The following is a 20,420-nucleotide window of genomic DNA, read 5'->3' as shown; positions in this document are numbered from 1 at the left end:
TTTTTTCCTTTAACAAAACTCTTGTATTACATTGCATTGTGTGTGTTTTAATTGCAGAAGTTCCTTTTTTTTTCATCTGTTTAGAACAAATTTATTTCATTTATAAGGAGCATAGAGCATGACACGTACTCAGAAGCAAACATAAGCATTCTTATGTCCTGAAGAAAGTGATGTACTGTATCAACCTATTCAAATGAAACTATAGCCATAGCACACAGACCCATACTGTTGAGCAGATTTGAATAGTTTGTTTTCATGGCTGCTTTTCAATGGTGATAAAAGTTCTTGTACCAGATAAAGGAAAGGATGATCCCACTTTGTTTCAGTTTCCCGTTGCTACCACTGTAATAGATTTCTGTCACCATCCCATTATATCTGCTTTTGTCTTCCAATAAACTCTTAAAGTCTTTATCATCTTTCTATCTGTCTGGGTTTTTTTTTCCCCTTGATTTTGTTCAATGTTTACACTGGGTCATCATTTCTCTCTTGAAATTATTGCACCTTTCAAAGTACTTCCCATGTTTGGTTTTAGATCTTATTTGTAGCATGTTTGTGTCTGCCTGTTTCATAAGTTTTGTGTTTGTTAACTTGTATTAACTAAATATCTTCATGATTTTGTTTTTCATTTCAGCTTGGTTTATTTTCTGAATATTTTTCATAAAAAAAAAACCCTTCGTTTTTTTTTCAACTTCATGGACGCCTTCAGACTACTGGGGAAAAACAGTCTGCTGTACCTGCAGACTGCTATAAGTAGTTGTGTCTTTGGTTTTATTACTGTTTTGGGTGCTCATGTCAAAAAACAGAAAAAAAATTAGTTCAATAATAAATTTACTATATGTTAATGACTTCTGCTCCTTTAAATCAATCTTTTAAATCCCCCAGGAAAAAAAGTGGCAGTAGAACAAAGAAATTTATCTTTTGCACCTTTAAAAATCAACACATGCTATCTTTTAGTCAAACAGGAGGATTACTTGATGTGACTTGTTTTAATTATAGTCCAGTGAGATTTGTTTGTTTGTTTTGGGTTTTTTTTTTAACTATGCACCTGTGACTCGTGTCATAAGAACAAAATAGCACTATCTGTAGGAAAACTAAAAACTAGGACTGACTGTGTCTTCATCCACTTCACTGCAGTTGTGGGAGCAACACACTGTGAATTTCTAAGCTTTCTCTGATCCTCAAAGCCTATGGGCAATCATGCAGAGATACCAGGAATATAGGAAAAAAGTTTGCTTTGTTCATATACTTATTTTGTTCTTATATTCCTTCTTCCTTCAGTGGCATGTCCCACTGTTATTCAGTAATTCCCTCATGGCAGCTGTTTCTGATAATTTACAAAACCATCTGCTAGGAACCTGGGACTGAATGTAGGCGAAAGAAGTGTTGTATTTCCCTCTTTTTTGACTTCTGCAACTTTCTCTTTTTTTCTTTTTATTGGGGATTTACAATTGTTGGATTCCCTTGTACACTTGTGTTCATTTTCTCTATAGGAAATTAAAGCTCCCTTGCACACATTTTATGAGATCAAGACTATGCTCATGTATACTCTTGTTTATGATGGAGCTAAGGCCATTTTGATTTCTGTAGATTTTCAATAGAAATGTTAAAGCTCAAAATGCAGATATTTTGGTAAATATATTTCCTATGGAAAAATATGAGATATATATTGAAAATGAAGCGCTTGTATCTGCTGAGTTTATTTTAAGTTTTGGTGTGCTTTAAGGTGAAAAAGATTACATCTCCAGAAGCTAGCATGTAGAAGTTAATTAACTTTTTTATACTTGCATACAGTGCAGAAAGAAATTTTTATTTCCTTTGTTCTTTAATTCTTGGAGTAGACTGACAGAAAACCTCTGCTCCTAGGTTAAGGCTTGACAATATTTATCACTTCTTCACATTCTGGGGTATTTCTTCTATATAAAAGGAAAAAACTTGGCCTTTGTGACAGTTGAGAAATAAATACAAGTTATAAAGCTGTCTCTTCTCTAATTTTGGGGTTGTAAATAGTTTCTACTTCTTGAGCCTCGAGGGTGCAAATTTTCCCTAATCCCTCTAGATTTATTTAAATAAAAGCAAAAAAAAAGATAGGGTAATTAGCCAAAGTAATCTAGCAGGTCCATTTATTCTAAGCTAAAAAATTACAGATCTTAAAAAGTGATATAGGCTTAATTAAAATGCCACCCATTGTTCCCAGTCATTCTAGAGAAAGAGTTTTTTCCCTGTCACTTCCCATTTACCGTAAGCTTCCTCAAGTGCAGTATTTGAAATGACAATTTTTCTCATTCCATAGGATTTTTTTCAGATTGAAAATGTATATGAGAGCCACCCCTTCTCTAGTTATTGCAGTTGTTTAAGCTTTTACATACACAGTGTAACTAATTGAATATTCTTGGACTTTGAATATGGGTGAGACATTTGTGTGCCTGTTGAACGAGTGGGTATTTCACTTTGCAGAGAGGGAACAGGAAAAAGACTGCAAAAAGTGCTCTGATTTGCAGGCAGAGGTGAAAAGAAGGATGTTTTGTTTTTGTCATAGGACGTGTGTGCTTTTAAGTCATATTCACACAGTGATGGTGGGCACACAGGAAAATGCAGGCCCCAGTGTTTAATTGCTACTTGAGGAACCAAATAAATTCTCCCTTGATTTCACTGGGTCCATCTTGGTGTATATATGAATTTTTCCTGATCCATTCCTGTTTCTGACTGTCTCTTATTAAACCTTGAATATTGAATGCTCTTCTCTGTAAAATACACCTCCCTTTTCAAAACATTTCTCTGCCAAGGATGAAGCTACAGGTACAGTAGCATTTAGTTATGTAGTAGTTGAATTCCTGTAGCATAGGGCCCACACAGGTATTTAGCCTCGACGTGTAGTTCAGAGCTGTGTATCTGCTTACACGTGCCTGAAGTTGGTGGGGTTTTCTAACGGATGGTAAAAGCTAAAATTGCTGTGCAGTCTGTGTGACTACTGTCCTCCTGTTAGCCACTGGCAGAGAATTCTGGCATGTTTTCAGCACTTGTCTTAGTTTGAGCTTAATGTGGGAATATGTGGTATATGTTCCTCTTAGAGCTTTCTGTGATGGTGCTCAGATCAACTGCTACAGTGTAAATTCTTTCTACTCCTGCTTAATCCTGTGAATTGGAATGAGTGGATGAGGATATTTACAGGGAGGGGATGTGCATGTGCACAAGTGTGCTGCTTCTCACCACCAGGCTTTGCATAAGTGCTGATGTGATCAGTTTATTACACACTGGTGTGGAAATGCTGAAGCATAGATGAAGCAGTTTTGTGCTGTAGCATGTCTCCCTAGACACATTAAACCCAGAAACATTACAGGTTTGGAGCTCCCAAACCTTTGGTCTTCTGGATAAATTAAGTGGGACTTTGTGTTTTAGGTCCTGGATTGCTTACTAATTGATTTTGGTTGTCTTTCTGTTCCCTTTCAAGGTTCTGCCACTTTGCACCACTGGCAGCAGCTGGCTCAGCCTCACTTGGGTGGGATTCTGGACCCGAGGCCCGGGGTTGTCACTAAGGGCTTCAGGACCCTAGACCTGGACCTGGATGAAGTGTACTGCCTTAATGACTATGAGGAAGATGAGACAGGTGACATTTCTTACAAGGGCCTAACTACCTCGACGCCAGTTCAGCACACAGAGACCTCAGGTGAGAGGTCACAAGCACAAGTGACTGTTTCAGAGAACAAGAATAACCCCCGCCAATCTCAGGCTTTCACAGAGGAGATGCAGGAGCCCGCGACTGACGATGATGAGGGGTCTGGTGAGGGAAACTCATTAAGTCCAGTAAAACTGACATCTTTACAGGATTTTGATTACTGGGCCATTCTCACGTCTCTTCAGAACAGCATCCATAATATTGCTTTGTGTGTAGCATCTGCACGATAGTGCGTGCAGTGGTTAGAACATAACCATTCTAACATTGGCTCAAAAATCGTTTCTTTGATAATCTTTTAATTTGTTTTTCAGTAACAGCATCTGTGGTCAATATTTTACTCTATTTTGATAAGAGAAGGCTGCTAAAAGGAAGTGGTTCATTCACAAAACTTTGTGTGGCATGTATTCAACTTGTGTGTGTATTTAGTGCGCACTCTTAAGTGTCTGTAATGTACAGATTACATATATTTTGTATTGCTGCAGTGCAGATACTCTTCTGACAGTTTGTAAGAGGTGATGCCATATTTTAGATGTTTGTACTTTGGGGAAAAAAACAAAGACTAAATGATTGGTGCACTAAAGGTTCCTCCATCTTGCCTTTGCTGGAACAAATGGAGGGCCTTGAAAACCACCAAAGAAATTCTGAAAGTTTAATTCACTTACCTCAGACGCAGTTACCTATTTTTAAAGTCCTTCTGAGATAAAGAATTAAGGGAATGTTTTTATTGCAGTGACTAATAACATTTCCCTTACTCTTTCTCCACCACACTATTAAACCCTGTCCTTCCTATTTATACCATATTAAGACATAACATTTCTAAGTGACACAGTACTGCACAAGTTATTAGATACTCTGACACTAGAAGTCTGACACTGACACTAGAAGTCTGTTATTGCACAAGATTACAGAATCTCAAGACTATAGAAGTGTTTTGAGTTTGTGTGATTTCTCTCTTGCTCTTGGGATTTGGGGGTTTTTGTTTTAATAAGCTATATAGTCTTCATTAAGATTTGCCTATGGTAAAGAATTATATTTAGTCCAGATTCAGAAAATTGCCAGAACTCCTTTTTTTCCCAGACCTCTTGTGTTTGTATAACTACTTTAAATGAAGACACTTCCTTCCCTCTCCTTTTTCTGGGATAAATCATAATTTAATATTTGGCTGGTCTTTGGAAGATTAGATTGTCTCAGGGCGAAACAATAATATTTCTGTTATTATCATGACATGCAGAGTATCTTCAGCTCTCACTGCAGTGGCAGTTCAGTGCTTTCAGCTATTGAATATAAGCTACTTTCTACAGTCAGTTGTATTAAGGTTAAACTTTGAATCATGGAATCATTAATGCTGGGAAAGACCTCTAAGATCATTGAGTCCAGCATTAACCCAGCTCTGCCAAGTCCACCACTAAACCATGTCCCCAAGTGCCATATCTGGAGATCTTTTAAATACCTCCTGGTGACACAACCACTTCCCTGGGCAGCCTGTTCCAGTGTTTCAACATCCAAACCCTTCAACTTCCCTTTCCATTGGCAAAAGTTGTCCTTGTTCCATGAGATCCCAGAAAGAAAGTTTATATTATTTTTTATATTAATATGAAAATAAATAATGCCTCTTCAGGCAGTTGTGTGGCATTTTGGATATTATCCAGGTTTTTATAATTTTGAAGAGTCTGAGTAACAACAGCAAGACAAGCTGGAGATATAAGAAACATGGACTGAAATAATCAAAGACTGAAATAACTGGCCTTTTTAGGATCTAGGGAATAAAAGATTCAACAAAATATATGATTAATTTTAAAATGTGTTGCTGTAGAGAGGAAGGGAACAAGCAGTTCTTCATGAACTCAGAGCAGAGTAAATGTGAAAAAAATGTTGCTTGGGCTACGTTTTTAAGAATTTTATAATTTTAAGAGTGTTCAACACAGGAACATGTCAAAAAAGTAAAAGACTCATTGTCATGGGCTAAACATAGATAAGGATATAGTTTAGTTCCTTGTTGGTTTTTTTTAAAGAACAAATTAGTCTTAACATTTCTGGGTAATAATTTGAAAGACTTCTTTCTTTCAAGTAGGGCAATAAAAGTAGGCCTGCTCCATGTTTACAAACTGGTAAGAAAGCCTAGTGTTTCCTTCCATTTTCTGTCTCCATTATGATTTGAATAAAGGTCACTGTTTATGAACAGGTTATTTACTGGTTACTGCTGACTTTTCCTGGGAAAAGTCTATTTAGACAGGGGTTTTAAGCAAATTCCCCACCTTATAAATTGACAAAGTAGAAAAAAATCAATGAAATAGCTCTAGCAATCTTATTTTACCTTGTATTGTTTGCTGAGTCATTTTAATACATTACAGAAATAAATGGGTCAAAATTAATATCTTTGTGTAGAATGAACAAGTGCACTGAAAACTTTAATTTCCCATTCTTTTGCCTTCTTTCAAATTGTCCTCTTGTGTAGGATTTAGGAGTATCCATGAGCTATCATATCATTATTGGTTGTGTTGCTCAAATGGAGTAAAGACACTGTGTCTGCTTTTTGATGAAGCAATTTGTTAGACATTGTACAAGGAGGAGATGATTGTGGATTTTTTCAGAATAGGCACTTACTAATGGAGCAATACTTCTTAGGATCCACAATCTGCCCACTGAAGAATATCTTTTGGGAGAAGGAGGTGCACACTTAGCTTCTGAGTTTATTATGTATTTAAATATTGTGCAGCCATTGCTTCTCATTGCTTCTCCTCAGCATTCTTTCTTCTAGATTTCTGTGTAGGAAATTCAAGGTAGGTAGGGGTGTGTATGGACATGTGGCACCTCATCATTAGCCCATCATGAGTACAAGGTTACAACATCATTGCTTGCCTGATTCCAGTTGGAAATTGCTTCCAGTTGGCAAGATACAGAACAAACTCTTGCTAGAGAATGTGGAAGTAAAATAAAAAGGGAAGGAAAGAAAAATCTTGCACACAGTCTCTAGCAATAGTGCCTTTGCTTGTAATCCAGGATAGCACCATTGTGGAAAAATCTCATTCAAGAGGTCTGTAAAAGCCAGAAGTTGTCTTCTTACACTTGCTGTTGGCAGGCCATAAAGTGTGCCAGTCTAGAGCTACGGGTCTTCTAGCCTCAGATCAAAATGTCTTTAGTAATACAGTGCCTACAAGGACCTTCCCAGCAGGTGTAGATCATCTTAGTCTGTTGGACAGGTTTCTGCTTCAGTTGATTGTATGCTCTGAGGTTTGTATCTTGCCTTTTTTGCACTGGATATGTTCTCTGTTACAGTACTTACAAGTACTATTCATATTGCCATTCTCTGTGTGCAGAGTGCTGCTCTAAATGAGCCCAAGCACTTACTTTAACTTCACAGCTCAGGACAGCAAACACTGCTGGTGCCAAAAATATCTTGTAGCCAAAACAAGTGTATTCAGAATAATTGTGAGATGTTCTATTCTTGGGATAGTTAGAGTCAGAGATCATTCTGATTAAAAAAGGAGAAGTTATGTTCCTTGTGTTTTCTTGTCCATATGTTGAAACCTGTAGTACCCATTGATCTATAAAACAGCTTCTTCACCATAAATGCATATTCTATCCCAATTATGGCACTGAACTTTTCAGGAGAAGTTAGCACACATGTGACATATGGTCTGCAGTTAGTCTGTTGGAGCCACATACTGTGTGTGAGTAGAGTTAACTTTATGGAGGATTGCAAATTCCAAAATTGCAGTTCTAGCCTAATACACAGGAGTAGGTTGAGTTTCGTGTATCACTTGTGTAGACTCTCAGCGTAAGTGGAATTGTAGAGAAGTTACAGGACACCGTGTTCTTAAAATCATCTGGGACAAGTAACTTTTGTTACAAATTTTTTGTAACCTCAATATGTTTTTTTTGTTCTGTGAAAGAAACTAGTATGTTATAAAGCTGTACAGAATCTGTTCTGGAGGGATGGGTTGTTTGGAGCTGGCTTTTTGTTTGGTTTGTTGTGGTTTTTTAATTCACTGGCTGTTATGCTTCCCTTAAAGAAACAAACAAAACACCAGCCATTCAAAGCACTTAATAATGTTATGAATTTTCTAATTTTGAAGTTGGAAGGGCTACACTTGATGCAGTGTCTGCTTACTTGCCTGCTAGTATTGGATGCATAAAATGGTCTTTCAGGACTTGCGTTTGTTAGTTCTGCTGACTGATTGCTTTCAATAGACATGTGCACAGCACCACAGCATCAGCACTCTTGTACTTCATGCTTAGACCTTAACCATGACATGGAGGGCTTTCCAAATAGAGGCCCAAAATCACAAGAACACATAATGAATGTATTATGTTTGAGTTGTTTTTAGCAGCATTACTACACATGCTTCTAAAAAGTGATCATTGTAAAAAAGCAATAAATTTTGTAACTCTTCTTAGAACTAAGGTATTGATGCATATTTAAATATATTTTATTTTCAAATGGCGTGAGTATTTTCACAGTAACTATTTTTTTAAGAAAAGCTGTCAGCAGTTGCTTTCTATGCTGTTAAAATGTTGAATTTTAATTTCAGGATCCTAGCCTGCATAAACTTATGTTGAAGCTACATTAAACACTTTGAAGTCTTTTTCCATCTATGCTCAATGGTCATAAACGTATGAGAAAGTTATCTCAGCCAGAACACCCTGTCCAAAGAATACCTGCCTTTGTTCAGTTTTTCCACTCTTTCTGTTTCCAAAGGCAAAATAAATGAACATTTTGGAAAATCAGGTATTCAGAAAATAATTTTGTTGTTTAAGAAACATAACAAAAGCCATGCTCCTGGTGCAGACATGAGTTCCTGGAGGTTTTGAGTATTCATGGTTGCACCTTTAGGAAAGCACCATGTTCACATTTTACAGCTGTTGTTTTTATCACTTATCTTGTAGTAGTGGTTCACCCAGGTATCAGATCCAGCTAAATCTATATTCCCCCTATTCTCTCAGCCAGGCATTTTCAGAACAGGTAGCAGTGGATATCAGAGCTCTCACTTTTAGCCACCTAAAGGGGATGAACTTTGCTAAATCTAGACACTGCATGAAGCCACCGTCTTGTCCCCTGGATCCTAGTGGGGTTTTGTGACCTAGTTTCCTAGTAATTTCACCTCACCCAAGGATGGAATTGGTGGCACAAACTGGCAAAAGTGAAGTCCATAACCTGTATTCTAGATGATCACACAGTAGAAAAAAAAGAGTCTCCTAATGATCCTTCGTTATCCTCTTTTAAAGTAGGCAGAAGTTTTCTATTCAGCAATAAAATCCTAATGCTTTAAAACACCATCTGTTGCTCTAAGGATGCCTCAGTCTGATTGTCATTCTATCCTTGTTTCCACAGCCTGTGCTAAAGAGATGCCCTAATTCCATTGCACTCCCTGCTCAAATAGTAGGGAACCAGGTTCCCCTCCTTTTCTTGAAACATGCCAAAAAAATGATGGTGTAGAGTGGCTTGCTTCACTGTTGTACTAAAGCATTAACTTTGTGCCAGTCTGGATCAAGCCATACTCTAAAGATTTCCCAGCTTTTTTGAAGTTAATTTCCTAATAAATCGCTATGTGCCAGAATATGTGTTTGTATAAAATGCAAGGATTTATTGGTCACCCTGAGCTCTCTGCTTCATCACTGTTATTTTGGCATAACAACAAATTTGAATTTTGATCCAATGGTACAAAAGTTAATGGTATCTTAGTATAGCTGCTTCTTACAAGTCTTCCTCGAACTTAATTTGTATTGACACTTCTTGTGGGTGGGGCAGGCCACTTGTTTACCTACTGTAACTTTGTACCTTCCTCTGCACAAGCTTGTTGAAAATCCAGTTAAAATGGCCTTTTGAGAGTTCCCTGGGCAGAAGTCAAGTCCTGAACATACCTATTTTGCTGTTTACACCTAGCAGAATGGCCCACAGGCTCTTAGTCCTGCAGCTGGATCTGAGACATAAAATCAGTTTTTGTGAGGAAAGTCCTGTTTGTTCTACCAGAAGATGGAGCTCTCTGCGCTCAGTTTGACTGGAACCTGCCTTTTTTTTTTTTCTCAGTATTTTAAAAGGTGTTTTTACAATAGCGTTTGTACTTACAGAAGAGCCCCTTTCAGCTATGATGGTTTACATTTTTCCATAATGCCTGTGAATTTTTTGAGAAAACTTAATAAGATGAAGAATCATTAATTCCTGAGTGCTAAAAAAGCAGAAATTTTAGGTTTAGATTTAATTTTAATTTATGGGGAAAATGCACTAACAGTTTGCACTGGGTTCTTGATGGATGAAATTACATGATGTTTCTGTAAATTTTGTTAAGCACTGAATTATGCACAGATTCTTTTTCATTCAGATATGAAGCCTTGTTGGTAAACTACGACTACTTTGGAAAAGAGGGTATAAGTAAGAAATTTGTTTCAGACAGTTACATGCAGCAGATGTTTATGTTCAAGAGAATACTTTGACATATGTAAATGGGAAGATAGTCTTTCTTATTAGAAAAATGCATTGCTTCGTCATGAACTTACACCATCTCAGGAGATGACCATTCCTATGTAAAATTACTAAGTTAGAAATTAATAATTTTGTTTCTATTTGATAAACTTTGTTAATTTACAGCAACAGGTTCTCACTCTTTTTACTGTGTCCAAAGGACGGAAAATGCTACAGCAATATGATACAACCCATTGTTGACTGATGAAGGATGAAGCTGGTACAGGACTTTCTTAGTGGTATTTGAAGGGTGAAATACATCTTTGGAAATTGATAGATTTTTTTCATCACTTCAGTTTGTCTCCTCTGATTAGAGCTAGTGACTTCTCTACTTTTAGCAGCCTTCTCCTATCTTTGACTCATTAATAGCAATGAGTCTTGCTTTTGCTAATGCAGCTATGTTTCTTCAATGTGCCTGTCTCCAATCTGAGGGGATGCTCAGTGGATATTACAAATGGGGAAAATGCACTGATTGTATTACAGCTATGTGCTTTGGGTTGAGCTTGCAATCTTAAACCAGCATTGCTTTATTCTGTTCTCTATTCATCATCCAGGGATAATTGCTTTGTTTCTAATTGATTTATGTTAAAGTCCTGTGTTTCTCTAAATAACCAATCTTTTCATGTCCAGTTATTTGAGTTCTTTCTCCAGATTTTCTTATAACTCTCTACAATATGGAGAGAATCATGATTGCTAGGCTGTGCTCCCTTGTAATAGCTTTTGTAGTGCTCACACTAATCTCTAAAGCAACTGGATTCCTGAAGCATCCTAATTACCATCTCTGGAGGTGAAGTAGAGCTTGTTGTTATGTTATGCCGTGCTAACATTTGAGTGTGTTAACATGACACTCCAGTGGTCCTCAGAAATATCCTTCTCTAATGTACAGCCCTACATTCCAGCGCTGACTAGAGTTACCTCACACTGTATGCTCAGCCACTTCTGCTTCCACTGTCCACACTGCCCATGCTCTACCCTTCCCACACTGCTTATCTGTGTTCTTAAAGGGCTACCTAACCACACACACTGTTTTGGAGCTGTGATACTTATGCAGAAAAGGGAACACAGCCACAATTAAGACTTGCCTTGCTTCTGCTGAGCTGCTCTGGGAGTTCAGGATGGTGTCTGGTCCAGCTGGTCAATCTGTCTGTCTTTTGCAATGTGTTCAATAGTTGTGTACTGTGGTATTAAAATGTGGCTTAATCAGGGAATGGCTCAGAGGGTTGGATGGGACTGGTGGGGAGGGAGCTGCACATGGTTTTTATTGTGCATGTCTTTTGACCACTGCTAAGTTTGGTTACTAAGTAAGAGAACCTATGCAATCATGATATCTTTGATGTAATATTTAACTCTGGGTGTTTTTCAACCAGCTTTTCAGATGCATGGCTCTTAAATTCTGTATTTATTTTGCAGTGACCACAGCTGCATTATATAGCAGGTTAACACAGCCACAGAAGTATTCCTACTAAGAAGAAAGAAGTTGGCCTAAGTCCTTCATTTTCAAAACTAAGCTGTATTGCTTCTTTCCCAAATCACTGATCTATCACCAGAGTGGCAGTTTTACAGCCACATTTATTAGGAAATTTGCTTACAACACTGTCTACAAATATTCAAAAACTGCTATACTATGCAGCTGAGGACATTTTTAAAGAACCTAATCACACGCACAAGAAAAATGTCACAGATGTACAGTAGTGGATCCAAAAAACTACCACTTTCCATATTGTGGATATGAAAAGTCAGAGTAACAGCAATTAATGTGTGTCCCTCCCCTCCCCACCTCAGCAATCTGCATTCCTGTAGCATTAGCCAGATGGATCCATTACTGAGAAGTAATGGGGATACCTTTTTGTGGATCAATCTAAAAGCTGAAAGGCGTAAGCATTTAGAAAATCCTGGTGCTCCTGAGCTGGTACTAGAAAATTTTGCTTGTAATTTCCCACTGATGCAAGTTGCTAGTTTAGATAAGGACTAGCATTTCAAGCACTGCCTGGCCTGAATTTGGTTTGAACAAGACTTAATCTGCAGTGTTTGTGATCATGGGTAAGTTTCAGCAGACCTTTTTAGCACTGGCCTTGGGAGTCCTAGAAGTGTTTCTTTTGGGGAACAAGTGTCTGTTTAACACTGTAGTACTTGGCCATTTCACTTTTCTTGCATTGATCCCATCAAGGTGCCTCATCACTTTTTGCATCTGTCTTATCAGCACACAGAAGTTTGGTTTTCCCCTTTTCTGTGTAAAATGCAAAGAATTTGCTTTTTTTTAATTTAGTACCTCATCCTGGGAAGTGCATGTCACAAACCAACTCCACCTTCACCTTCACCACCTGCCGCATTCTGCACCCCTCCGATGAACTCACACGAGTCACGCCAAGGTAAGGGATTCCCATGATGGCAAAGCCTTCAGCTCTATCAGAGTTTCCCCTCTAAGCAAATGCAAAATAATACCATAAGCATAGGCATTGACTGCAGTGGTGAATTACAACACATCCACCAATTATTCCTCCTGTTTTGAGTTACTGCAGCCTGAATTTGGGAGGCATGTGTGATGTTTTAAAAAGCCAATCAAAGTTTCTTAAATTTTGTTGTCTCTCATTAAGATATTGCAGGATCAGACGTAACTATACTGGCTTCTGATATCCAAACTGAGCTACTCCTCATCTTAGACTAGTTGTAGTTGTCATATGTAAATGCACAGGATGTAATCTCTTACCAAAAAAAGATGAGAGGTTTTTCCAGGGAGGAAGTCTAAATATTTCCTCTCAGAAAAAAAAAAAAGGGATGTGCAGGTTAAGAAATCTGGGAACTACGTGAGGAATGGAGAAGGACAAATGCCTTAATTGGAAACAAGGAGAGATCTACTTTGTTTCTTGGTGTAATTGTTGGAAATTAATTCATAGCTGCCAGACTGAAAGTAACAAGCTGGTGATGCAATAGCAATTGGCAGTATAGACACTGCATGCCCACAGAAGGTGGTTCTGTGGCCTTATGGAAGGTGAAGATCTGAGAACCAGAGGTGGGTGGTATGAATTTCATACCTAAAGAGGAAGCTTTCCTCCCATTGCAAATCAGGATTTACAGAATGTTCTTTTCTGTTTATAAGGACAGAACATAAGGACAATGTCTCATTTCCTTCTGTGCCCTTCCAGCTCCTCTGTGGGAGCATACAACTGTGTAGGTCCCCATGCAGAGGTGTTGTGCCTACATTTGTTTAGACATGAGATAGGCACTGACTGCCTATGAAGGGCATGAAAAATAAGGGTATTGAATATGAAAACCTGTTAGGTGGAAAGGAAATATATGATGTTTAAATGTAACTTTTTTGCTTCACTTTCTGAACTAAGTTAGTTTTTAGTGGCCTGGCTGGTTTTTCTTTACTCTTTTCTGTCTTTCCTTTGGCACAATTACTGAAGAGATCCTCTTATATGGCTGCAGTTCTGTTTTAATTTTCTTGTTATTGTTGAATTGCTGTCAGTTGTGATCATAATAAACTCTTCGGGTACTACATCTAACACATCAGTCAGAAAAGACAGCTAAATTCAGTGCATTTTCAGCTGCCTTAGTTAAATGGAAGTTCATCATTTGTTCAGGAGAACAAAGAGCAAAACAAACAAAATTATGTTTTCAGTAGATGTTTAAGGAGCTCCTCCTTACCAACTATAAATGATTCTTCACAGGTCATGTGAGGAGGACGAGAAACTGCGTTATGTCTCGTTGTGATGAGAGGAGGTATAGGGCAGACACTGTGACCCAGCGTGGTCGGGGGTGAGCAGCACTGCCAGCAGCATCTGTGTTGGCAGGGTCATGTACAAGGAATGCTAGTGTGTGTGGCACCAGCTAACCCCAAGAGGTTTGGCATTTACCTGCCTGGTTGCATTTTAACCTGTGCTACCCCAGGTGTTGCTCTAACCTGACTAAATTTCATCCAGCTAAATGAAATGCTCCTTTATTTGTTTCTTTTCTCAATCTAACTCTGAGACCATCACTGGGCTGAGCTGCTGAGGCCACTTTGAGTCTGTTTCTGCAATGGTGTCCAGGGCACCCTGCGGTGTTGGTCAGTTTGATGGGAAAAATATTTCCCAGTTAAAGCAATGCCAAAATGATCAAATGGAAAAAAAGGCAACATCTGCAACTGCTTTCTTGCAGGGATGGCTTGTTTTTTAAATTGCACTGTAGTGTATAACTGTGCTGAAAAATTAGTAGAAATACTAATCTACATGCCTGTGCAACTGAAATCTGTATCTGGAAAGAGTGAAGCTCTCAAAACTGTTGGAGTGCTATAATTTTCATCTTGTGACTAGGATATCTTGAAAGCCTGGTAATTAACACCATATGTCTGGACTTCTGAAATGTATATGGTCATACCTTGTAGAAAGTCAGTTCATGCAGTAACTTCTCTTTCTTTTCTCTACCTCATGCTTCTCAAGACTTCTGTATTCTGTATTTAGCTGTATGGGAGATGCACCGCAGTGGCTGTCACTGCTTTTTAGTTCCACTGGAATCAGAACTATGAGGGACCAGCTTTAATCAGTGCTTAAGAGAAGAATTGTGAACTAACTTCTTTCCACTCAGCCTTGCCTTCAGAGTGTGTGTGCTGCTGCAGTGGGTGTGCGTGGCCTCCTTAGCTGTGCTGGGAGAGATGCTTCTCCCTGCTGCTGCCTCAGCCAGGCAGAAAGACAGGACATGAGGATGTGCCTTAGCACATCTGCCACCTGCACTGACAGCCACAGCACACACGGGGGTGCAAGGAGACTGAGTCCAGAGCCACCATGCAAGGCTGCATTTCTAATTCATCTGCCAGTTTTCTCAAATAAGTGTTTCACTACAGTATACCAGGAGGAATATACGGGATTCCTCTTGCTGAATTGCAACTGCAATTCAACTTCCTCAGTTTCACTTGCTTATGGTAAAGGTTGGTACAGTTCCAAATCATTGTTATAGATCATGTTGGTTAGATCCTATTTAGCCTTGGAAAGAAGACATGACTTGACATTTCACTGCATCAGGCTAATATTTTCTTAATTAAGAAGTGCCTTAAAGATATGCTGATTTTTAGTCCAAGGGACTAGAGTTTCCAGTGTTACGTGAATTCATATCACCTGCTCACTGTAAGCTATGGATCCAGTTGATGTTCTAAGCTCATCAGAAGCTGCAGCTGCAAGCATTCCAGGGTGTCTAACCTGATGTGCACAGTAGTGTTGGCTACGCAGAGCTCATTAATGTAAGGTGAAATGAGACTGAAAATTCCAGTCAAGACACCGTCTCAGCCCCTTTTGTTCATATGGGCAAAAAAGATGTAATTTAGTCATTGGCCAGAATCTTCTCTTGGCAATCCAACCAGATTATCTCAAAGTGGCTCTTGGAAATGCTTTTCTTGGTGCAGAGAACCCCACTTAAATTTAAGTCGCACATTATGGCTGAGCCAATCCAACAGCATGGCTCTGCTGAAAAGGGAAGATCCCACCCTCTCCCCTGTTCCTTCCCCTCCCAGCTGCTTAGTTTTCCCACTGTCTTGCCCTGGCTTTGCTTTCTCTCTGACTCTTTGCTGAGTGTCTTCTACTTGCTAACCTGGCAAGATGAGGGAGTAGGTTTCCTTCTTTGAACAGTGGTGAAGTCACATCAGTGAATCCTTTGTTAGCATCAAGTGTTGCATTGCTCAAGACTCTTTAAATGTCATTAGAGGGGATGAACCCATGTTTAGGAGATATTACTGTGGAATTCTTTTTTAAATTTTTTTTATTTGTGTGTGTGTCTACTTGTGGCAAAGACCATAATTTGCCTGTGGTTAGAAAAAGTTGGATTTTTTTTTTCTGAAGGTGCATGGAGCTCTTGGGATTCTCTCAAACAGACATGAATTTGGAGTGTCATAGGTATCCCACATGCCTTGTTTTGGAATAACTAAGTAAACCGTGCTTTGGTGAATGAGTGTTCAGTTCTGTGTGCTCAGAAGTGGCACTAAAAAGTAAATGTCTTGCTTACACCATTGGTCCAGTCTCCTGCATTTCCTTGTCTCTTAGAAGCAACTTGTTGCGAACAGGAAGGAAAGGTGAAGGTGTTGATCACAAACCTGTAAATAGTTTATCAGGAGAAGCGTTGTGCTGGGTGTTGGCAGTGGCATTAATACTGTGAGACTGGGCTCTGAAGTGTGCAAAGTGGAGATGTGTTTTGTGAGATCTGACGGTTTTGCACTTGTAATCACATTTGTGGGCGGCTGGGAACTGTCAGTGTCCTGTTCACTCTCCAAATGGATAAAAGGCCCTGCTCAGAGTTAAAAATCTTGCTTGTAGTAAATTTTAATTTTCTAGTGGAGAGAATAATTTGAATGCTCCTTTGCTTTCAGCCTTAACGCAGCACCTACTCCAGCTTGTGGCAGCATTAGCAGTCTGAAAGGCACCCCGGTGGCCACTCCCTGCACTCCTCGGCGTCTGAGTTTGGCCGAATCCTTCACCAACCTCCGGGAATCCACGACAACGATGAGCACGTCCCTGGGGCTGGTGTGGCTGCTGAAGGAAAGGGGCATCTCAGCAGCAGTGTACAATCCACAGAGCTGGGACAGAGCCAGCAGGAGCACCCTGCTGAACACGTACTCCCCAAAAATGGCAATCATTCCTTCCACTCCACCAAACTCACCCATGCAGACACCTTCTTCTTCCCCTCCATCTTTTGAGTTCAAGTGCACCAGCCCACCTTATGACAACTTCTTGGCTTCGAAGCCTGCTAGTTCAATCTTGAAGGAGGTGAGGAATAAGAAGAACATCAGGAACAGCGAGAGCCAAACTGACGTGTCTGTTTCCAACCTTAATCTCGTGGACAAAGTCAGGAGGTTTGGTATTGCCAAAGTGGTGAGTTCAGGGCAAACGTCAGCTGCTCCTTTAACTGAGGACCAGGGACCTCTTCTCTGTGGAGCACAGGGACCAGTGAGGGCCCTTGTTCCTGGAGGCCTGGCACCTGACGGCCTCCCCTTGGGCTGCCCTGCCGTGACCAGTGCCATTGGGGGCATCCAGCTGAACACTGGCATCCGAAGGAATCGGAGCTTCCCCACCATGGTGGGTTCCAGCATGCAGATGAAAGGCCCAACGTCCCTCACTTCGGGGATCCTCATGGGAACCAAGCTCCCCAAGCAAACTAGCTTACGATGAAGGACTTTATTTTTACAGCTAGTCTTTTTAAATGAAAATACTCGGATTCTTTCTCCAATCTCCTTTTCCTTTCCCGACCACCCCTTCATTGCCTCTTGAGTTTGACAAATCAACTTTGTGCCTAATGGGAGAAATGTGTAAACTTTGTATAAAATGTGTAAATATGTACCAGATCTATTGTAACTAATTGGATTATTTTACTGTTCAATCGAGTGCAAAAGGCTCTATGTTATGATTGCTGTATTAAGGTTAACTTGCTAACCTTTTGAAAAGGTTTTTTTTTAAGATGCACTGAAAAAAAGAGAAAGAGCAAAACCAACAAAAAATAACTTGACTAGAAAAACGTGAATTCTGTAGCTAGCCTAACTTGAGTCAAAGGTGCATGGGAAGCTATTGAATGTGTTATGTGAGACCTCTCATTACATCACTTGAAGCATGGGAGCATTTGTGCTTCGTTAAATACTGAAAAAAGCACTCAGTTTAACATATGGTAGTTTTAATTTTGCCTCTGTAGATGAGTTGAGCTGAGTTATTGGAGTGCCTGGCTATTATGCCTGAATGGATGAAACCTTATTTTTTTTTCCTGTTCTGTATTTGCCTCCTGCCCAGGATTTATAAACTTGAACTAATACTGTGTTGAGGTCAGCAGGCCTACTGGGTACCTGGGACATTGACATATTCCTACCACAGCTGTTTCCTTTGGCACACCTACACTTTGTGCAACTTCTTTCTTTGTTGTTCTTTTGTTCTGTTTTGTTTTGTTCTTCAATGCTGCACTGGATTGTGGAAGGGAAAATGCTTTATTATGTGTTGCTGCCACTGAAACATGCTTTGTCAGTGCCCCCAAAGAAAACAGTTTTCACAACTCGCGATGTAAACATGGCAGTGACTTCCTAGAATTCCCAGTTGCGGAACAGATTGACAGATAAGAATGTTATAAAAGAACATGTAGCAAAACCAGTGTTAGGAAAAGGTGAGTTCTTGAACCTCAGCAGAGAACCACAGAAAACACTTAGTAATGGAATGGTACAGGCGGGAAAGAGAAGCTTCCAGCCATTGTGCTGATCTTCATGTTTCATGCATGTCAGAGACCATGGCCTTGTGAGCAGGGTGAGATATTCTCCACCCATTTTCTGGTTTATTTTTTCAGAGAAACCTTCTTCATCTAAAGTCAGACCCTAGTATAGGTAAAAGTAGGGGAAATGCTTTATTTTCGCAGTGTTTTTAAGATGAGGAAAATTCCTGCCATACAAACATATAAACCCCTACTTTTCAGAAAGGAAACATAAGACCTCACGCAACCTTTAGTTGCCAGGCAATCCTAATTATATCACAATTTTTTCTCTGTTTCTCTCAACCTTCTGCTGGGTGCTTGTAGAAAGAGTTGCAATACCTTGGAACTGGAACAGACTGGAGGGAGCTTGTTTCTAGAGCGGAGCTCACACATAAATAGTTTTTGGAAGAGGGGATGGAGAGGAGCAAAGCAGGAAGGGTTTAGCATCCACTTTCTTTTCCTTGCACTTCTTGTGGCATCTAAAATCAAGCTCCCCGTTTGTTACCATTGTCACACTACACGTAATTGCCGTGAATTGCCATTTGTACCAGACTGTTACTAAATTATTAGCACTGATAATTTCTTGTATAAATGAAACTGTCTTTTAGTCTTTGTGACAAGAGATAGGTGGGTGGTTTGTTTCTTTCTGAATGAAGTAGTTATTGCAGTAGTGCTATGGACACTAAGGATATTTTTTGAGAAAGAAAAAAAAACACATCGGTCAGTTACAGCATGTGTTTGAAGACTTCTATTTATTCTATGAACTTACAATGTTTTAGTAAAATGCCATCAGCTCTGTTTGCTGTTGTATGTGTGCACTTATTGCAAGTAAATTTAAGTATCTTTTTATTTGAATGTATCTTAAACCAGTAGATAGAATAACAGTTGATTCTGAAAAAAGTCATGGACTTAATGGACCATTTTATATACCCAGAGGAAGAAAGCAATACCATAAGAGAACTTCAAGTGTAGAAGGTAATCATGCAATTGGGAAGTATTATTTAGCCTTTAAATAAGCTGTAGGAGCTGTCCACCCACCAGAGAAAGCAATTGTAACACATCAGAATGATGGAATTTAATTTTTTCTTCACTAATATCAATAAAAAACAGAAAAGTTGCATTGTTGTGTGTTATTCAACTTTTTCCTGCTCTTTTAAGGTGATAAATCTTCCACCTTGATCCTTGCTCTTATCTTAGTTAAAGCAAAATAGGAGACCATCCTTTGATTTTTTAAAATTCTTAGACCCAGAACTGGTTGCAAAGTTTTATGATTTAAAGTTTGCTGAAATCAGTGAAACTTGAGTCAAAAGAAAGAAGAGAAGCAAATGTACCTTTTGATTTTTTAATTTGAATTGCAAGAATGCAGAATTGGATGTTGTATGTTTTCTGTTTTTTTGAGGAGGAGAGGAGTTTGCACTCTCCTGCCTAGTGCAAAACCTGTAGTAATAAAACATGAAAGTACAGAATAAGGAGGAAATAGCCTGTGTTTTTCAAAAGAGACTGGAGTGAGTGAGGTCTGCTGTTAGCCAATTCATTACTGAGGGAGGCAACATTACGGTGATGAAACATCAGGTAGTGAGGAACTCAAAACACATGCACACATGGTGAAAGCTAAGTAATGGAAAAAGCTCCCTGGAGGAGGGACTGATCAGGCAGTAACTCATAGAAAGGTTAGACAGCCTCATTGAGGAGAAGGATATGTGTGTGCGTGTGCGTGTGTATGAGGTGGAGAGGGAAAGTATAGCATTTATATCACATACTTGCTGCAGAGAGAAAATGGGACAGCAGTAATGCCAAATAAACTCGTGGAGGGCTTGCATTAGTGTGACGCAGTGCCCTACGCCAGCTGCGAGAGAGGCTGATGCCAGGGGCACAGCCAGGGACTGTCAGGGAGTAGAGACACTCATCCTTCCTCTCTGCACAGCTCTGAGCCTCAGGGAAGCTCGTGGTCAGAAAGTTAATGGTTAACTGGAGGGATCCCGGGAGGAGAAGCACTGTGCATCCAGCCCTGCTGGCCTGGGAACAGGAGGAGTTAAGCAAGTGCCAAACCGGGGAAGGTGAGAGCTGGTTCTGAGATGCACAGAAGAGGGAGTGTTGAAA

General features: G+C 39.5%; 1 protein-coding gene across 5 annotated transcripts in view; it reads left to right on the top strand.

Annotated features, from left to right (window-relative positions):
* The window catches only part of TRAK1 (trafficking kinesin protein 1), a 125,928-nt gene extending 106,488 nt beyond the window's left edge, over positions 1–19,440 (top strand). For 3 of the 5 annotated variants that reach the window (XM_036378789.2, XM_054517245.1, XM_036378790.2), the window contains 3 exons: positions 3,449–3,778; positions 12,400–12,502; positions 16,468–19,440. In XM_036378789.2, coding sequence (XP_036234682.1) covers positions 3,449–3,778; positions 12,400–12,502; positions 16,468–17,266 — 1,232 coding nt within the window. In that variant the 3' untranslated portion in view covers positions 17,267–19,440. The remainder of the gene's footprint in view (positions 1–3,448; positions 3,779–12,399; positions 12,503–16,467) is intronic. The other 2 variants (XM_036378788.2, XM_036378791.2) reach the window with 1 other exon arrangement.
* The last annotated feature ends 980 nt before the right edge of the window (positions 19,441–20,420 follow it).

This window comes from Molothrus ater, chromosome 1 (genome assembly GCF_012460135.2).
Source record: "Molothrus ater isolate BHLD 08-10-18 breed brown headed cowbird chromosome 1, BPBGC_Mater_1.1, whole genome shotgun sequence".
NCBI classification, from domain to species: Eukaryota; Metazoa; Chordata; class Aves; order Passeriformes; family Icteridae; genus Molothrus; species Molothrus ater.
This window is presented reverse-complemented; position numbering and strand designations above follow the sequence as displayed.